General features: G+C 40.5%; 1 protein-coding gene across 1 annotated transcript in view; it reads left to right on the top strand.

The window, feature by feature from the left end:
- The window catches only part of LOC127575493 (sodium-dependent lysophosphatidylcholine symporter 1-like), a 76,556-nt gene extending 61,362 nt beyond the window's left edge, over positions 1-15,194 (top strand). The window contains 5 exon segments of the mRNA XM_052025426.1: positions 228-311; positions 2,039-2,151; positions 6,327-6,470; positions 7,237-7,413; positions 14,583-15,194. Coding sequence (XP_051881386.1) covers positions 228-311; positions 2,039-2,151; positions 6,327-6,470; positions 7,237-7,413; positions 14,583-14,637 — 573 coding nt within the window. The 3' untranslated portion in view covers positions 14,638-15,194.
- Positions 15,195-16,296: the final 1,102 nt, after the last annotated feature.

Raw genomic sequence — 16,296 nt, forward strand, 5'->3', positions numbered from 1 at the left:
AAATGATTTGAGGAGAATTATTTGAATCCCCACTATTTAAAATAAGTTGAATGTTTTTGGAAAATGCAGAAAATTCTTAATTGGGTGGTGAATGGCCAACTAGACAGTTTCCGGAAACAATGTTTTTCTTACAATTTTTGAATTTTACAGGAATAATTTACTCATAATTATCAATTATGCACCACCACTAATGACCATCCATGACTGACCAAATTACCAACTTACAGGTATCTGCTGTTGTAGCCATCCCATTCTGGCAGTGGTTCCTCCAGAGATTTGGGAAGAAAACTGCAGTTTACTGTGGCATTACTGTATGTATCAAAACATTTTTATTTCTACTTTGCACTTGGGAATATTTTATAGATTTCCGTAACTCCTTACAAAAGACATTTGTATATGAGGGGGATGAAGTTTCTCCATTTTCCATTCCGCAGTGTCAGATCAGAAAGAGAAAAGTTGTTATATTTGACTGAGAAGTGCTGCATCTACATTAATTCCATTGTGTGACATGGGAAGCTCAGTGGCTATTTCATCCTTTGGCAAGTGGAAAGGAAGACCCTGGCACATCACACATTCCCTGCCTTCTGCTTCTGTCCTGCCATGAAGGTTGTTGATGCTGGGCTGTGTGACCCACTACTGCGTCATTTTGGAGAGAGTCTGGTAATTCCCATTGCACCCTCCCCTCAGAGATCTCAAACAAAGCTCCCTTTTCATCTTCCTGGGATGTTCTGCTGTCTCTAAATGACCACCATCTCTCCAGATGTTGCAGGGGAACTTCAATATGATTTAAACTTGGAAGAGATGAATAAAGCAGAGATTAGTGGAATAGAGCTCTTATCAATATTGCCTCACTTACATTATTGTCCCCAGTCAAAATTTATATCATTGTATTCAAAGCAGGTGAAAAAATAGTTGATGTTCCTTCAATACTTACTGTTATAAAACACATCGATATAATAGCAGCATTTCTCACCCAAATGATCCTTTATCCTGTATCACCTTTCTTTTCCTTCTGATTTGTGCCATGCAGGTGACGTCTGCAGATGGAAGGGAAGGGATAGTGGGGTTCAGGCAAACAGTTAACAGTACAGTGGGACAGCAATTAGTTCCACCGCCTCACAGCTCTGGGGACCTGGGTTCAATCCTGAATTTGCGTGCTGTCTGTGTGGAGTCTGCATGTTCCCTCTTGTTGCCACCTGGAATGCTGTAGGTAGTCTGGTTTCTTCCCACATCTGAAAGACATGCTGATGGGTAAATTGCCGTGACCAATTAACCTCTTAGTGTAGGTAAGTGGCAAGATAATCAAAAGGAGTTGATGAACATGTAAAAGAGAATAAATTGCAGTGGTACGGCTAAATAAGGAGGATGATGGCTCTGAGGGAATTGCTCTGTAGCGAACCAGCTGGACCTAGTGAGCCAAATGGCTTCCTGTGTCATAAGTAAGGAATTAAATAAGTAAGTAGGTAAGTGCACGTCCCTGTGCCCACACAGCATTCCAGCAGAGGTCGGCAGCAGCAATATCCCTGGATAACACATATCTATCTTTGGCCCATCTGTGATATTCCGCTCAGCCCCAGTGAGGTTGAATAATTCAGCAGAGACAAGATCTGAATCTGGGATTGCTGTAATCTAATTGTAGCTTTGTTTGGTTAAACCTTTAAGGGCTGAAGTTCCAGTACTTGTGGATGGTTTTAACCATAGGGTTGGAACTTAGACCTGTTAGATTTCTGTTCCAAGTAAGACCAGGCTCAAAATCTCACTGGGAAGGGCAATAAATGTGTCATTGAAGGGATATAGATCCTGAAAATTCAAAGCCTTAATGTTCTAAATCATTCATTTAGGTAAAGTTGGATAACAATGTACTGTGACAACCTTTCTATTTGTCTGCTTTCATGTGTTTAGCAGAGAAAACCACTGATGGATAGAAAATAGTTCAACATTTCGCACTAAATGGCACAGGGAAACATCAATGTAAATCTATTGCCCTGAGATAACAGTGCAGATTTGTTGATTTTGTTGTACTCCTTCCTGTTTACAGTGGATTATTCCATTTTTAATCATGATGGTTTCCATTCCAAACAATCTGATTATATCCTACGTGGTAGCAGTCTCCTCAGGTCTGAGTGTGGCTTCGTATTTCCTTTTGCTGTGGTAAGTAGCTTGGATTTATTTACCTGATTTGGGATTCACACGTCCAGTGGTCGACTTGGTAACTATTCCCTCACATGTAAACACACTCATTGATCCAAAGCACCTTTGTGTAAAATACACTTTTTCTTAGTGATAACTTCTCACTGCAAAACATGCTTCTCTACAGAATAGTCTCTTTCACCTTATTTTTTCCATCTGTCCCAAATTCAGCAATGTTGAGAATATCTAATCAGTTTTGCAACTCATATCCTGAATCTAATTTTCTTTTCATGGGTTTGCAGAGAAAATTCTAATTATCTGGATCCTTATTTCCATATTTATGTTGGAGGCAGAGATGAAGGCCAAGCTGGTTCTGCTTCAGGCTTTGCTTTTCATCATTTTTCAAGGGCAGAACTCACTCTTCACCACATCAAACTGTTGTGTTTGGGGAAGTTCCCAGGACATGGCTAAATTAAATCCTTTAGACCCTTTGTAGGCCTTGATAAACTGAGGGTTGGTGCAAATGCCTTTGGTGGCTGCAAAAACACTTTACCAGGTAACTTGTTCCATCAAAACTACTCATGGTTTTATAGATAACTTCAACTTCCTCTCTCAGAACTCTGTTAGGCCACCTTTTCTGCTGGAAGGAGAACAATCCAGCTTCTCCATCATATGACCATCACCCGTCATCCCTGTAAACCTCCTCAGTATCCTTGATCCTAAAATCCTAGTATCCAAGGCCTTGATGTCTTTCCTGAAGTATGGTGCCCAGAATTATATACATTAATCCAGTTGAAGCCTTATCAATGAATTGCAAAGGTTTATCATTAGTCACTTGCTTTGGTTTCCAAGGACCATTTTTCTTAAGCTTGGTATTCCTTACGCTTTCTTAAGCATTATCAATTTTGCCCTGCCACCTTTCAAGAACTTGTGAATATCAGGGCCGACTATTTTTACAGCTTCCCTCCTCCAGCCTCAAAATTGTACAAATTTTAACTGCATGTGCAAAGTATCTGGGATAATATTGCCACAGGGAAGATAATCCATAATCTATAGTAAAACGTGCACGAGAAATTTCTTGTATTTCTCATATTACCTTACAATATAGAAGGTGGATATTTGGTCCCTCAAATCTACCCCAGCTCTCAGAGCTTCAGGAAGCAAGAATATAAGAAAATATTAACTCAAATCCAAAACTATTTCAGAAGCTAGAAGTGGGCGTTTAGTGGATGCCAAAGCTGGAACTGAAAATCCTGTTCATTTGTCTCTTTGGTATCTTGCTGCAAATGATCATTGTTCTTGAGAACAGACAGTGCTATTTATCATGTCAAAACATTCTGTATGACAGTATGAGTGCCCTTATGATATAGGAAATAACCTCAAGACTACTCATCTATAATGATTAAACAGGAGCCAGATTTGGACCCGAGCATGGTACGGTAGCGTAGCGGTTAGCGCGACGCTATTACAGCGCCAGCGATCGGGGTTCGATTCCCGTCGCTGTCTGTAAGGAGTTTGTGCATTCTCCCATGTCTGTGTGGGTTTCCTCCGGGTGCTCCGGTTTCCTCCCACATTCTAAAGACGTACCGGTAGGTTAATTTGGGGGTTTAAAATGGGTGGCACGGACTCGTTGGGTCGGAACGGCCTGTTACCTTGCTGTAAATAAAATTTAAAATTTAATTTGGAGGCTGAATTACAGAACTCATCCATTACTCTATTAAAAAGGTGTATGTGTATATCGCTTTACCAATAAGTAATTAAATTTTACCTTGCAACATTTTAAAAATGGAGAAAACACATCAACATATTTCACAAAAGGCAAAGATTGACTCATTGAGTCTATCTCAGCTCTCAGAGTATTCCCATCAACCCCATTCCTCCACTTACTTCTCTGTAACCTGTTCTTTCACACATGCCTATAAACTCTGCTCTGATTCTCCGCCTACACCAAGGGTAATTAACCAAGCAGCGTCTTTGGGACGTGGGAGGAAATCAGAGTACTTGGGGAAATTGTGCGGTCACAGGAAGAAGATGCAAACTTCGCACAGACATCATCAGAGATCAGGGTTGAACCTTGGTTGTCGGAGCTGTGAGGCAGTGCCTCATGAACCACTGTGCTGCCACTGGTGTGAATTGCTTTTGGCCTCTTTTTATTGTTGCCAGAATTTTAGACAAAACACTGTATCAGTTGTGCAAGTAGCATTTCTATCACATTTCTGCTATAGCTATGATGGTGTATTGGGAGTAGCTTTGAAGAAGTTCCTACCTTACCCATTTAGATAATCCTTTGCTTAAGATATTTGCCAACCAGCAGAAAATATTATGTTGATTGGTGTCATGGTTCATATTAAAGATATAAGGCAGACACAATGTCAGCCAATCAGCAATTCCATAGGCCACAACTAGGAGTTCTCTGCCTGTGCACTGCAGGATAGAAGTCGGGAACATGCAGGAGATCACATAAGACCATAAGTCATAGGAGCAGAATTAGGCCCTTCAGCCCATCAAGTCTGTTCCGCCATTCGAACATGGCTGATTTATTTTACTCTCTCAACCCCATTCTCCTGCCTTCTCCCTGTAACCTTTGATGTCCTTAACCAAGAACCTATCAACCTTCACTTTAAATATACTCAATGACTTGGTCTCCACAGCCATCCGTGGCAACAAATTCCACAGATACACCACCCCCTGGCTAAAGAAATTCCTCCTCATCTCTGTTCTCAAGGGATGTCCTTCTATTCTGAGGCTGTACCCTCTGGTCCTGGACTCTCCCACTGCTGGAAACATCCTCTCCACATCCACTCTATCCAGGCCTTTCAATATTCAGCAGGTTTCAATGAGATCCCCCCTCATCCTTCTAAATTCCAGCGAGTACAGGCCCAGAACCATCAAACACTCCTCATAGTTTCCCCTTTCATTCTCGTAAACATCCTCTGCACCCTCTCCAACACCAACACATCCTTCCTTTGATATGGGGCCCAAAATTTCTCACAATACTCTAAATGTGCTCTGACCAATGCCTAGTAAAGCCTCTGCATTACATCCTTGCTTTTATATTCTAGTCCTCTCAAAATGAATCCTAACATTGCATTTGCCTTTCTTGCTTCCCACTCAACCTGCAAGTTAACCTTTAGAGAATTCTGCACTAGGACTCCCAAATCCCTTTGCATCTCCGATTTCTGAATTTGCTCCCCGTTTAGAAAATAGTCTATGCCTTTTCACTGCCTGCAGCCTATACACTGCTTGTGGCCCACAGACAGATCCTTAATAACGACATGGGCACGATAATTTAGTGTGGCCATAGGGCTAAAGTAGGGACAGAGGCGACTGTGAGGCAGATCATCTCAAGCATGATCCAGTCCATTATCTTTTCAAAAAAGGTAACATTAAACAGAAGCAAGAATAAATCAGCAGACTTAAAAATGCAGTCATCAATTCAAAACGTTACATAAAGTCTGTTATTTTTTTGAACTAAAATAATGCAAAAATTTTAAGGTGCTATTTGCATAAAAGAAAAGATACTGTAAATTGTGCCACTTTTGACTCAGTTAGTTTCAAAGCTCTTTCTAACCAATCTATTTCAAACAGAATCATCAATTCTTATTTGAAGAATCCTTGGCTATTTTCTAAATAATATACTTACACATGTTATTTGGGGGAAAAAATTCTATTTTGGAGATTTAAACAATGGGAAAACAATAGCATTTCTACTCACAGCATTAACCTTGCACATGTTACAATCCTGATGGGTCTGACAAACCAACCTGGGGTGATGATGAATTGGTTGCAGATAAAAGTGTGAAAAAAAAAATGAGGAAGAATGACAGACCATCTCCTCACAGTCTCAAACTCAGATGATTTATGTGTATAGTCCTTCAGAAAGATAGCAGCAACCCTTGTCAGGAGGAGACCACCAAAGCTGTTTTTAAATTGTTCTATTGGTGGGCACAGTGGGATGTTCTCATGATCCATAACAGGGTAGACCCTCAGGCCTGTCATACACAATGGAATACCATTTTTTAAAATGCTAGTCAGCATCACAAATCTCTGCAGTCAAGGTAACTGAAATTTTCTACACTATGGATGACAGGTGCACTATTATGTAAAGAATTCGCTGGCATTCTGCCATTGTACATTTATAGGATATTATTGCTTGCAAGTACCCTGTGTAAAAATCTGTTTGCTTTTCATTGCAGGTCTTTGCTGCCTGATGTTGTTGATGACTTTAGACTTCAAAACCTATTCATAAAAGGATTAGAACCTATATTTTGCTCATTTTATGTTTTCTTCACCAAGTTTGCTGCCGGAGTCTCTCTTGGGTTCTCTACACTTAGCCTTGAGTAAGTGTTTCAGATACATCTTTTAAGATGCTTTAGAATCAGAATCAGATTTATTATCACTGACTTATATGACGTGAAATTTATTGTTTTGCAGCAGCAGTACAGTGCAAATCACTTCTCTTTTAAAACACACATTCTTATTTATTCTCTGTCTCAGTAAATTGAGTGAGAATACTGTAAAGACACAAGTTGTTTTTAAACTTATTGTGAAATATGGAGAAGAATGTCACATAAATGCAGGTGTAGAATTCACACATGAAGGGTGCAGAGTGAAGATCTACTGTATGTACACTGTCCCATCCCAGTCCTACCCTGCATCAATGCTGTATCAGTGAACCTAGACATCTTCTGATAATGGCTTCTTCTTGCTATCCATTCACTGATATGTGGTGCAGCACAATTCAGAGGAAAGGCAGTAAGATGATACATTAAAGAGCCCTCTGAAATTAACTGTGGCACTGGGCATTCTGCTGCTGGTTTTCAATCAAGCTTAGTCATTTGAGCAAGTTCAAAGGGCATTATATTAGGATCTTTATGATTTTATTTCATTTATAGTTGGCTGACACAAAACCTGCACAGTATTGATTTGATATATAATGGCGGATTTTACATTGACCTCACTGGCCTAACTCATGTGAAAACTTTGATATTATGTTCCCAATACCAAATATCTCCAATCAAGATTGTTAAGAGTCATAATGTGAGAAATGTATACACAAGAATAGATGTCCTAAAAGCTTTATGGTGAAACCTGTTTGTTTCTTAGTTTTGCAGGCTATGAAACCGGAGCATGCTCTCAACCCCCTCCTGTGGCATTCACCCTAAAACTGCTAGTGGGAGCAGCACCCACAGGACTGATAATCATTGGGTTATTGATATTCCAGTTTTACCCAATAACAGAAGAAGTCCGAATGAGAAACAAATTGGCACTCCAAGAGCTAAGGTACATACTTATTGCGGAAGGGCTTAAGTGTGTCTATTTTAATGCAAGAAGTATCAGGAATAAGGGTGATGAACTGAGAGCATGGGGAAGTACATGGAACTATGACGTAGAGGCCATTAGAGAGACTTGGCTGTCACAAGGGCAGGAATGACTGCTGGATATTACAGGGTTTAGGTGTTTCAAAAGGGACAAGGACGGAGGTAAAAGAGGTGGGGGAGTGGCTTTGCTGATCAGGGACAGTGTCACAGCTGTAGAAAGGGAGGATGTCCTGGAGGGATCGTCTACTGAGTCAGTGTGGGTGGAAGTCAGAAACAGGAAGGGAGCGATCACTCTATTGGGAGTATTCTACAGACCCACCCCCCCCCCCCCAATAACAGCAGAGATACTGAGGAGCAGATCGGGAGACAGATTTTGAAGAGGTATAAAAATAACAGGGTTGTTGTCATTGGTGATTTCAACTTCCCCAATATTGATTGGTACCTCCTTAGTGTAAAGGGGATAGATGAGGCAGAGTTTGTTAGGTGTGTCCAGGAAGGATTCCTGACACAGTATGTAGACAGGCCAACTAAAGGAGAGGCCATACTGGACCTGGTACTAGGCAATGAGCCTGATCAGGTTTCAGATCTCTCGGTGGGAGAGCATTTTGGAGACAGTGACCATAACTCCTTGACCTTTACCATAGCCTTGGAGAGGGATAGGAGCAGACGATATGGGAAAGTATTTAATTGGGGGAGGGAGAACTATGATGCTATTAGGCAGGAACTTGGGAGCATAAATTGCGAACAGATATTCTTGAGGAAGTGCACAGAGGAAATGTGGAGGTTGTTTAGGGAGTACTTGCATGGGGTTCTGGATAGGTTTGTCCCACTGAGGCAGGGTAAGGATGGTAGAATGAAGGAACCGTGGTTGACAAGAGATGTAGAATGTCTTGTCAAGAGGAAGAAAGAAGCTTACCTAAGGTTTAGAAAGCATGGATCAGACAGGGCTCTGGAGCATTATAAGGTAGCTAGGATGGAGCTTAAGAATGGACTTAGGAGAGCTAGAAGGGGGCCTGAGAAGGCCATGGCGAGTAGGATTAAGGAAAACCCCAAGGCATTGTACACATATGTGAAGAATAGGAGGAAGACTAGAGTGAGGATAGAACCAATCAAGGATAACAGAGGAAACATGTACCTGGAGTAGGAAGAGGTAGGGGAGGTCCTTAATGAATACTTTGCTTCAGTATTCACCAGTGAGAGAGACTTGAAGTTTGTGAGGATGGCGTACGACAGAATGATATGCTAGAGCATGTCGACGAGGGGAAAGACGATATGCTGGAACTTTTGAAAAACATTAGGATAGATAAGTCACCAGGGCCGGATGGGATATATCCAAGGTTATTACGGGAAGTGAGGGAAGAGATTGCTGTGCCTTTGGCAATGATCTTTGCATCCTCACTTGCCACAGGAGTAGTGCCAGATGATTGGAGGGTGGCAAATATTGTTCCTTTGTTTAAGAAAGGGAGTAGCGAAAACCCTGGGAATTACAGGCCAGTACTTCAGTGGTGGATAAATTACTGGAGGAGATTCATAGAGATAGAATTTATTGGCATTTGGAGAAGCATCAGCTTATTAGGAACAGTCAGCATGGCTTTGTGAGGGGCAGGTCATGCCTCACAAGCCTGATTGAATTCTTTGAGGATGTGACAAAGCTCATTGATGAAGGTCGAGGAGTGGATGTGGTGTACATAGATTTTAGTAAGGCATTTGATAAGGTTCCTTATGGAAGGCTCATTCAGAAAGTCATGAGGCATGGGATCCAGGGAAACTTGGCTGTGTGGATTCAGAATTGGCTCACCCATAGAAGACAGAGGGTGGTGGTAGATGGAACGCATTCTGCCTGGAGGTCAGTGACCAGTGGTGTTCCGCAGGGGTCTGTTCTGGGACCCCTGCTCTTTGTGATTTTTATAAATGACTTGTAGGAGGATGTGGAAGGTTGGGTTAGTAAGTTTGCAGATGACACGAAGGTTCGTGGTGTTGTGGATAGTGTAGAAGGTTGCTGTAGATTACAACAGGACAGTGATAGGATGCAGAACTGGGCTGAAAATTGGCAGATGGAGTTCAACCCAGAAAAGTGTGAAGTGATACACTTTGGAAGATTGAATTTGAAGGCAGAATATAAGGTTAATGGCAGGGGTCTTAGCAGTGTGGAGGAACAGAGGGATCTTGGGGTCCACATCCATAGATCCCTCAAGGTTACCGCGCAGGTTGATAGGGTTGTTAAGAAGGCATATGGTGTGTTGGTCTTCATTAGTTGGGGTATTGTGTTTAAGAGACATGAGGTAATGTTGCAGCTCTATAGAACTCTGGTTATACCACACCTGGAGTGTTGTATTCAGTTCTGGTCGCCTCATTTTTGGAAGGATCTGGAAGCTTTAGAGAGGGTGCAGAGGAGATTTACCAGGATGCTGCCTGGGTTGGAGAGCATGTCTTATGAGGATAGGTTGAGTGAGCTAGGGCTTTTCTCTTTGGAGAGAAAGAGAATGTGAGGTGACTTGATAGAGGTGTACAAGATGATAAGAGGCATAGATCAAGTGGACAGTCAGAGAATTTTTCCCAGGGTGAAAATGGCTAACACGAGGGGGCATAATTTTAAGGTGATTTGAGCAAGGTATAATGGGGATGTCAGGGGTAGGTTTTTTACACAGAGTGGTGGGTGCACTGCTGGCAGAGGTTGTGGGGGCTGATGCATTTGGGACATTTCGATAGCCACATGAATGATAGAGAAATGGGGGGCTATGTGGGAGGGAAGGGTTAGATAGATCTTAGAGCAGGAATAAAATGTCGGCACAACATCGTGGGTCTAAGGGCCTGTACTGTGCTGTAATGTTCTATGTTCTATAATTGTTTTTTTTTCAAAGCTAAGAGCCAGTGGGGGAACAAGGGCAGAAGGCCCCATTTCTGTTCTAGAGGTAAAAATTCCTCTCAAGCAATAGCATCGAGTGAGTGGTACCACATCCACCATCCACTATGCTCTCCAAGCGATATTCAGTCTGTGAAACAAAACCACAGGGTGGGAGGGTAGTGGGGATGCAGGTGGTCAATGAGATGCTGCTTGTGTTTCCTGTTCACCCTTGACAGTAAATTTCTACCTCCTGTGATTATTAGACCCAGAGTCATGATCAAGTGCATGGGATAGAAGATATTTATATTGTTATAGCTTGCATGGTCTACAAGTAGAACATCTTCAAAAACTGTAATGGAGTTATTTGATACATTAATTTTGACTATATACAGAAGATTCATTGTTCTAAACAATGGGCCTTCTTTCAATAATAGTGCAATTACAATGCTTTTATTCTGTAATAAGTGTAGTCTGGTTTCATCAATGGAAGTCCTACCACAGCACAATGCAGGAATCAAATTAAGAGAAAATGGGTGTCTGATGTAACTCTGAAATATCAAAGAGACCAGGATTTATGGTTGCCTAGTAACAGATGGCAGCCAAAGTGGCAATAGTGGACTTTCTGATTGGTGCCCTACTGCTGGCTAAAATAATTGCTGTGCAAGGCTTTTTCCTATAATTACTGTTATCCCTTATGAGGACCATTGTGAGTTCTTATCATTAATCTGAAGCTGAAGCATTTGTCACCATCTTAAGAACTCTTAGGCCAGAGAATGTGAGTTGTTGCTGGCCTAACATATGACTATAATTTATTCACCGTTTCATTTCCTGATCATGATGCAAGGCAGAGAGTAACCTACGTCTGCAGGGCTGTGTTAGTGTGACCACCACAAAGAAATACAATGTGTACGCAGGACAGTGCAAAGTCAATGGAGTTCTGAGTCCCATGTGGTGGTTGAGATCTGAGCTAAACTTAGCTGCATGCTTCTTTTAAATGCTGGTCTTTAAGCTGTTAAGGTCAATTGAACGTCTGACTATTGGCTGCCGTTCAGGGGAGACAACATGTCGTTGGCTTTCATGCTGAACTTTTCATATTGAAAACATCACAGTGCCACACCTTAACCCAGCATCACACAGCTTTAGTCTTTGATCATTGCACCAACATGGCCCTGAGCTAGAACATCTCAGGGAGAGCAGATGCCCACTTATTTGTGGGACCGCTATCCACAGGACTGTGAAATGGGGTGAATATCCTTTGGAAAACTGACTGAAAGGCCTCCCTGTAATAGTTCCAGTGGTGAAAGGTGCTTGGGGGTGGTGGGATGCTGATGGTTCCCTTTTGATGTCCATGATGTAATTCCTTACGATTTATACAATATGTAAAAAGATCATAGGAGCAGAACAAATAAAAATGGGACCAGTCTATTCAGCTCCTGATGGCTGCTCTACCAATCAATCAGATTGTAGCTGATTTTTCTTAACCTCAACACCACTTTTCTGCACGAAATCCACAGCTCTTAATTCCCTTAATATCTAAAAGTATACAAATCTCCGTCTTGAATATACTCAGTCACTGAACTTCCACAGCCCTCCAAAGATTCACTATCTTCCAAGTAAAGGCTTCTCTTCTCTGTCCAGAACAGTTTATCCCTTATCTTGAGACTGTGCTAGATTTCCACCCCAGGGGAAACATCAACTGTACATCTATCTGTCAAGCCCAGTGAGAATTTCAATGAGATCACAGCTCATTTTATGAAAGTCAAGAGGGTATAGCCCTAGTCTGCTTAATCTCATTACAAAGCCACCATCCCAAGAATTAATCGAGTGAACCTTACAAGTCATAAGGGTTTACATAGAGAATGTTCCTCAGACTCTCTTGTAAACATTTGAGATTGAGACATCTAATTATTACATTCTAAATATACCATCAAAATCAATACATGATTAATGCCAGAACATACTGAGGTTATTTGGTGAAAGACTGAAAACAGGTGCTAAATGGTTGCTGTGCTAATAAGACAGGTCTGTTTGAAAATCTGGAGTCAGCATGCAATTTTTGGTCTAATTGCTAAATATGATAATTTGAAATTGCCTGAAGGTGTGGAAAACACTTGGGTTTGTTATTTAAATGCTGAGAAGATTCATAGCGCAGTACCAGGTCCACACACCTACTTCCACTGACTGACACATGGCAACATGTGCAGCTGGCTCAAAGACCAAGTGAAAGGTTTGACTAATGAAGGAGATCCTGAGTAGGAGGGATGTCATAAACCAACAGGGAGGGTGGGAATATGAGAGTCACTCCACCTTCCTGTCCGACTCTCCTTCAACTGCTGGTCATGTTGCCCTCTTACGGCCAGGACAGACCCCTATCAAAGTACCCATGACCAAGCGCCACCTTTCCCCTGATAAGTCCTAATAGACAGAGTAGCACAGGACACACTCATTTTAGATGGTCTTCAGATAATTCCCGGACTAAATGTTGATAGAGTAGTGTTAGCCTTGATAATGCATCCCAGAAATTCTCAAAAGATGTGTTTCAAGAATCCTCCTCAAGCACTCCGCAGAAAGTGAACAATAAAAGGCGATCTATATTTAAGTAAGGTGTGGAATCTTCACCAGTAACTTGTTTACTTCTTCACCTCCAGTTGGTGTTAGCAGAGGACATTGGGTCCAGCACCAAAGGCAAAGTGCCATGCAGCCTCGTTAATGAATGCAGAAGGCACTTCAAATGGGAATTAGCCCTATGCACCTCCAGACAGTAGATCAGATGCAAGCTTCAACTCCTGTACAAATGTGGTAGTTGATTAAAATCAGTGTTTCAGCTTAAGGCTTCATCTTGGTTATCTTGATGGCACTTTAGCACTTAAAGTATCCAGGGTAAACTGTCCTGCTGATTTTAAATCCTAAGGTGGCACAATATAATGGATGTCAAGATGTTTTCACTAGTGGGAGAGTTTTGAATGAGGGGAAAGAATTTCAAAATAAGGAGATGATTGTTTAAAACCAAGGTACATAGAAACTTCTTCTCGCAGAGGGTGGTGAATCTCTGGAATTCTCTGTCCCTGGCAGTTGTGGAGGCTAGATCATGAGAAATATTTAAAAGTGGTGGTAGATAAGTTTTTGAGAGATGAGGGGATCAAGGGCTTTGGAGATCTGGCACAGAGGAGGAGGTGAGGTCTGGGGTAAATCAGCCATGATCATATTGAATGGAGGGGCATGCTTGAGGGCCGAGTGGCCTAGTCCTGCTCCTACTTCCTTGTATTATTGTGTTTATGTTTAAAGGTTTCTCAAAAATTAGAACTCACTGAAGAAAGAGAACAAATATTTTAATGAAAATCAAAAAAAACTACAAATCTGAATTAAAAACAGAAAATGCCACAAACACTCAGTAGGTCTAGCAGTATCTCGGGGAAAAGAAACAAAGTTAGTGTTTCAGGTCTGAGACACTTCATCAGAATATGTTTAGTTGTTTTAGTAGTTATTGTTTTGATACCTACACAAAGAATTCTATATTTTATTTGAAAGAAATATAAAATATAAAATTCTTGAGCGTGGAACCATGATGAACATGGACTGGGGAGAGACGATGCTGGACTTTGAGTTGTGAACTAGTTCTGCCATGTCTCTGCCCCCCTCTGTACATGACGAGAAGTTGAAATTTCTGTAGCTGTTTCCAAACCCATCCTGACAACACTTGAAAGATATGGAATTGCCAAAAATCTCTTTCATCTTTCTTGCAGCCAAACCTGAAGTGTCCTGGCATGAAATATTTTAAGTTTGGCTGTAGATAAGGCAAAATAGTAACACCTGGTGATCACAGTGATTATCATGACAGAAGAGGAAGACAGAATTTGGAATCGTTTTCTCTTTCCCTTTGCCCATGGTAGCTGCTTTCAAACAGAACAAAAAATGCCATATCACTGCCCCCTTGAAGTGACCTCCAGCTCCACATCTTTTTCCTCCTCCAACAGACCCAAAAAAGCATTCATACTGGCACAGATGCCCAGCAGAAAGAGGCTACTCAAATGACATAGCCTGATTGCAGATGCTCCATCAGAATCACGGGAGGAGGTCAGCCACACCCACTATCCTAATGGCTGCTTGATTTTTAGGGTTGAAGTTCACTTAAAATCACTTTGTTGAATGGCAGATTTGGGAGAAGAAATAATTATATCTTAACACCTTGAAGACAATCAAATCCATAGAAAAGCAGAGTTTTGTTTTAACAAAAGGTGAAATGCAATTTCTACTTCAAGTACTTAATGTGCTCTTCTGCTTTACAGGAACAACAGCCAGAACTGTGATCATCCACTGAATGACATGCGGAGAATATTGTGACAAATATCAAGACAGAAAGTGACAATCATTTACAAGCCATAGATTCCAAAGTCTGCAGGAATCACTACTGCTGCAATACCTGTGTATATTACATTAATTGCAAAAGGATGCAAAGGCTATTGCAACAATTTCTATTTTAATACACTTTTTCCAGTTATTTTGTAAACCTAAAAAACTGAATTTATTTCATATAAAGAGAAAAGATGACAATGTGTAGAAGGTTAACTTAACATTGAGTAAAGGAATGTATAGTGTTCATACATTCCCTTTTATTTAATAGGTTTTTCAAATGTTAATTTATTACATAATAACTACTAACAGCAATTTTCTGTGATTTTTCTTTACTTTTGAGAAGCATTGTTTTTCAATAATTATAATAATTAATACTTTTTAATAAATTATCCATGCTTTTAGAAGATTGTAAATATTTGGAGAACAAAATGGAGCTTTCATATTCTTAAGTAATGAAATACTACAAGGAATATTTATTATGAAAGATCAAATTATTGGCAAATTAGGTACTTCAATATTCTCACAAAACAAAACACTAAAAAAATCAAACTGTTAAAAGACTGGGGCACTACAATATTCGTGCAAGTGACATAAAATGCTATTAAATCTCCAAAATCTGATAATTTGGTTTGAGAGTTTTGAAATATGTATACTTATTCACATGCTGTAGTCACTAACTGTAATTTTCCAAACTGCACTAGGTAAAGAAGAATATTGGCCAGAGTTAAGTTATTATGAGGTTTTCACAGTGCTGAATGTTGAAGACTCCCTAGAATTTGTGTAGATATGAAGTTACAATGCAAGTGATTCAATGGTGATGTGAATTAGTGCATGTATCTTTCACCTTTAATGCAGAATGCAAGTTTATTGAATCTGTTTGATAATTTTAAAGGATCCATTGTGAAATGATGAACTCGGCAGTCTCAGTATAGTGCTTGAGAGCATGAACTCCAAGCACTCATCAGCACAAAGTTTGGATTTAGTCTTACGGTGGGGAACATTGGATGCCCACTGCAAGGCAAGGAAACTAAAACAGTTGTACTGGGAGATACTTAACTGAGATCAAAGGTTGATCATGACATTCTATCTGAATGGACGGATCTGTGATCATTCTATAGTTGTCTTGCAGTGTTTGATACTGATACTACATTTCCAAAATTTTCAAACAATTCCATTTCCAACATTAGCATTCACCATGACATTTTTTAGAGATTGTCGAGAAACAACCATATATTTAAAAAAGTAAATTACAGCCAGATGAAGTAATTGGAACCAATATTTTGTTTGTTTCATGGAGAAATGTTTGGATTAAATGTCTCACAATCACACCTTTGACACCATGGTCCAATTTAGAATTTTGCACTTTCCATTAAATTTGGATTACCATTTGTCATTGGTAGTGGAGGATTGAAGTCGATAGAAAGGATAATAAGTAAGTGAGTATTATCGGTAGGCAATTAATTAGTACCAGTTCCAGCCACTACCCAGGCTTAAAAGTCATTCGTTATACATCTTTAGAGAATAATGGATAAAAAGTGATGGATGTAATCAGCACCCCGAGTAGACTTAGATTATAACTCACAGTAAGGGTGTTATTTTAACGAGGTATTTTACACAGTTTATAGGTTAGGATTTTTCTCTGTGAGA

Source organism: Pristis pectinata, chromosome 10, assembly GCF_009764475.1.
Source record: "Pristis pectinata isolate sPriPec2 chromosome 10, sPriPec2.1.pri, whole genome shotgun sequence".
Taxonomy (NCBI): Eukaryota; Metazoa; Chordata; class Chondrichthyes; order Rhinopristiformes; family Pristidae; genus Pristis; species Pristis pectinata.